We start from the raw sequence: 4,788 nt of genomic DNA on the forward strand, positions 1-4,788 counted from the left end.
GATGATAGGAAAATAAGATCATTTTCACGAGTCATTTTCAATCTTCCAGAGAATTTGTTCTTACAAAATGATAAGGTTATTAATTTCTAACTATTCAAAAAAATCAAAATTCCAATACAAAAGAATTGGATAAAGTTTCTAATGAATGTTTTTTACATCTTCTTAATGAGTCTATAGATCAAACTCTAGAGTGTGTCTATCCCACACCCAAACTATTTCCTCAAGGAACAAAAATATCCTCTAAAGTTATCACAAAAGAAAGATAGAAAACTTACCGGAGTTATCTAATAGACTCGCACTAACGACAACGTCTTCATCCCTAAATTAATTCCATTTTTGAGAGATATTTCACAATATTTGAAATAGACGATTCGACTCCATGTAACAATTTTTTTGTTAACAAAAAGTTCGACAAGCAATTCATAGAAATTAAATGAAGATTTTAAAAGAAAGCTTATAGAACATGACAATAATAAAGATAACATGCATAACAAGTTTTTTTGGAGAGATTTACATCGAAATGTTACACATCGACCGGATTAACAAGCACATAGGAAAGAATCTCTTTTCCCTTGGATTGAGGATGTGTGTATCCATCTCCTTCTTTATACAATACTTCCATAAATCGGGCAATACCAACCACATGGGTAAGAAGAGCCCTTGAGACTTTTGTTGGTCGAATTAACTCAGAGTTGATCACTTTCCATGCATCAATTACTTTCATTTTAAGCTGAGATATCGCTATATCTTCTGACACGTCATGTTGATGCATGTAACATTGTACTGCTGATACCACATGCTCTCTTTCTTGTTCAAACTGTAATAATAATAATTGAACACATCATGAATTTTAAGCTGATGCTAATATATAGATATGACTTGACTTAGTTAATACCTTGAATCCCACACTGTCATCAATGAGTCTTATAATGATAGCAATGGCTTTTAAGATTGGAGGATCTTCAAATGCCCAATCAAAAACCTCTTTAGTTGCCAAAGTAGGATTCATTCCAATAAATAAATTGATAGATAGAAATCGAGCACCAGATGAGATCAAGGACACATTCATATATTCTTCGAGGGTGGGGATATAACTTGTATGAAGCCAACTCGCCTCTTTCAAAAATATATTCGACATAACCTTCATCTATTATACATAAAAAGACAAATGTTAGTAATTATATTTTACAATCTTTAATAACAAAGTATAGATTACCATTTGTTTGAGATATGGAACGCCATGCTGAATTTTTCGTTGGGCACATTCATTTTTCAAAAATTCAAAATAATTATGAAGTGTATCGTTAAAATATCTTATATATTCAGGCAGTTCATTTAAGTCATTTTTCTCCCACCTGAAATAAATAAAAACATAATAGTGTTCTTTAATTAATTTATTTATTTTTATCTAATAAGATGAACATATTCAGTATACCTATTAATTGCATCAGTCAAAATCACCAGTTCTTCCCATGTACCATAAGCATCATAAATATCATCCAAAACCGACAAAAATGCGATCATCTTAGTAGCCATTTTCCTACTGTATGAATATTGAGGCTCAAAGTAAATCGCTAAAGTACAGAAATAGCCTTCCACCAATCGATCTCTTGCAAAAGGACATTTGTTCACAAAATCTAAATCCTTCCACCACCTGCAAAGCAAGAGCATAATATATTTTATATCATTCTCAATATTAAATGATTATATTTAAAGAATATATATATAGCTCTTCATACCTAGTGAGTTCAGCTAGTTCTCTTTGATACATTCTTTGCAATATGTTGTAATCGAGTTTTGCAAATTCTAGCAATTTGTTATCGTGGGTGTTGTAGTTCTCATAGATGGGGAAGTATTTTCTTGCTTCTATCCTTATCATACCCTTATGCAAAGATTGATTAAGAGCATTAGTTACTTGTTGAGAAAGGTAGGGATTCTTGTGATCTATGATATCATGATGATCTTGCAACAACATATTCTCAAATATCTTTGTAATGAAATTCAAGGCTTTCTCCAAAATGTCTTCTCCTGGGAGCCTCAATTGCGTGGCCTCGTGCAGACTTAACATCCCTTTCATGTCATTTTTTATGGATGTCTTAAATTCGCCGTTGATGTCCAAGAATTTCTTAAACACATCCACTGTTAAATCAAACAAACAAGTATTGGATCAAACAATTCCCAATACATATATAGATTAAGAGAAAATAAAAGAAATAAAGACTAACCTGCCGAAACATTATATCCTTGATGTCTGAGTAACCTAAAGAGAAGAGCACAATTATGAAGATCAACGTCCTCATTCTTGGTCAGGCTTATGTGTTTCTTATCAATATAAATGCGCTGGATTATTTGTTCAATCTCATTTTCAAAATGATAACTCACACCGAGACGTTGAATATTATCAATAAAGTTTAACTTTTCCGATAGACTAGTATCGATCGAATGTGGGGATATCAATTTTTTCCTCAATTTTTCTTTCAATTCACTATGAATTTTGTTCTTTAGCTCATTGTCCTGCACAATAAAATATAAATGTTATATACAAAATTGAAGGTTTCAAAATTTTGTGAATTTCATGTATAACAATGATATATGATGCAGTAATTGTATAGTAAGAACCTTGGAATCAGTAGTAGAAGTATATTTAAGAAAAAAGTCTCCCCAAACAGATGCATGAAAGTTGGCTCTTGGACGAGCAATCCCTGTCATCACTTCCACAACCTTGGTCGACATATTTCTCAGATTATTATAGCCAAACAATGGATAATGCTTTGGTCTTGTTCTCTTCAACTTATCTCACATTGTTGGCTCTTATATAGGCTTCAACATATGTTTTAGCTAATTATTTTTTGTTAATAAGTTAATTTATTTTATTATCAATTAATTTTTTGATATAAATTATCTTTATTTGGTCATTTTCTTATCTGATTCTCACTCTAACAAAATTAACCTCAAATAACAAACATTTTGATGATAAATTAAGTAGGTCTTATTTTATATTTTTAAAATATCCTTGAAATTTTATAAAATGATGAGTTGTTTAATACAATGAAACAAAAATGACAAAAAAAAAATTAAAATTATGAAAGACAATTAAAGGATAAAATAAAATTCCGAGTTCACTAAATACCAAGAAATTAAGTGACGGAGTAAAATAAATGACATTAAACTTCTAAACTATTTTGACAAATTAGAACATGTAAATTTCCAAAATAATACTTAACTGTTTTTTTTAAAAAAAGTGTCAAAAGCGTTTGTAAATATCATTTCATTTTAAAACGTGACAGGTTAATTATAAATATTAAAATAATATGTTATAATAAGATTATGGATGTGTTGTCCATTTGAAAAAAAATATGAAATGACTAAAATTTTGATAATTTGAGGATCTCATGACACAATTCAAAGTTGGATTCTTTGATAAAAACGACTCAAGAGTCTCTCAAATAATCACAAAAAACCAATTATTTATGGTGTATGTATTGATAATATATTTTTTTTAAGAGAAATGATAAGGTGCACGACTTTGGGGAACGACTCGTACAGCGAAAGAGACCTCGAGTTTATATGAAAGTGACATCGTTATTATACAAAAGAGACCCCGTCCCTTAATTTTGTATAACAACGATGTCTCTTTTGTATAACAGCGATGTCACTTTCGTATAGCAACGAGGTCACTTTCGTTGTACGAGTCGCTCCCCCAAAGTCGTGCTTCCAATCATTTTTATTTTTTGAATTAAGGAGATTTAGCATGAAACCTCATTTCAATATAAAACATTTTCAGAAGAAATTGAATAGTCTTTTCGTTTCTTAAGCTAATTCTTACCTTTCTGTAATCTTGATGGGTTATATGTATGGATAAATATGTAACTTATAATTTATACAATTATGTATTTAGTATTGAAAGATAATTAGTATATGTATTTATTATTGAAAGATAATTAGTATAAAAAACGAAACATATTCTTTTAAATTTTTAATGTAAAAATTGTTAAATATATTTTATTTACATCAAAGAATAAAAAAATAACACATATATATATATATATATATATATATATATAACTTATAATTAGTAACCAAATAACACTTTATAAATGGTTTATAATTGATTAACATCACAGTGGAGAATGATTTTGTTTGTTTTTAAATAAATTAGATTGTTTCGAAACCTATTAGTAAATTTAGTGGTTCATTTCTTATATTTGTAAAACAAAGTAATCAAGTACCGAACTTATTTCCAAATTAACCTAATTCGTTTTTAATAGATAATAGGTTATGAATATGAAATTTAGTGTAATCGAATTAATTTTATAAATATTTTCGTTGGAAATCGAAACGTATCACCAATCGGACCCCCACTCCCGAATTCAAAAGTCTCAATAATTTTGTAATAGCCAATAGTAAGCAGCTAATTAAAGGACATCCAATAATAGTTTGAGTTAGCCTACCAGAATGAGACAGAGAGACACCCTTATCCTTAAGGTTAGATCTCATATTTAGATCAAGATCTCAAATGAATGGATATAGATGTCTAGACAATAAGTACTAATTCACATTTTTTTCTTTATCTTTTTCTTATTAAAGAAATTAAAATTCATTTCTCATTTTTCTTTTATCTCTGATGATCTTTTTTATATATATTTTTCTTATTTTAATACAAAAAAAATTAAGTCTGAAAACAAATCAAGTAAATGTTTAATTCACGATATTGAGTTTAGAAACACACTCTAACAACTTAAATGATATTAGGTAAGGATTAACATATATAAATTACAATTATTTAAA

At 28.7% G+C, this 4,788-nt stretch overlaps 1 protein-coding gene across 1 annotated transcript; it reads right to left on the bottom strand.

Annotated features, from left to right (window-relative positions):
- Positions 1-523: 523 nt before the first annotated feature.
- LOC124913038 (probable terpene synthase 2) lies at positions 524-2,733 on the bottom strand. Its single transcript, XM_047453663.1, has 6 exons — positions 2,620-2,733; positions 2,226-2,514; positions 1,740-2,139; positions 1,423-1,654; positions 896-1,147; positions 524-817 (listed from the first exon to the last, which is right to left on the bottom strand). Exons 1-6 carry the CDS (start codon positions 2,731-2,733, stop codon positions 524-526), a joined length of 1,581 nt encoding a protein of 526 aa, XP_047309619.1.
- Positions 2,734-4,788: the final 2,055 nt, after the last annotated feature.

Source organism: Impatiens glandulifera, chromosome 8 (assembly GCF_907164915.1).
Source record: "Impatiens glandulifera chromosome 8, dImpGla2.1, whole genome shotgun sequence".
Lineage (NCBI taxonomy): Eukaryota > Viridiplantae > Streptophyta > Magnoliopsida > Ericales > Balsaminaceae > Impatiens > Impatiens glandulifera.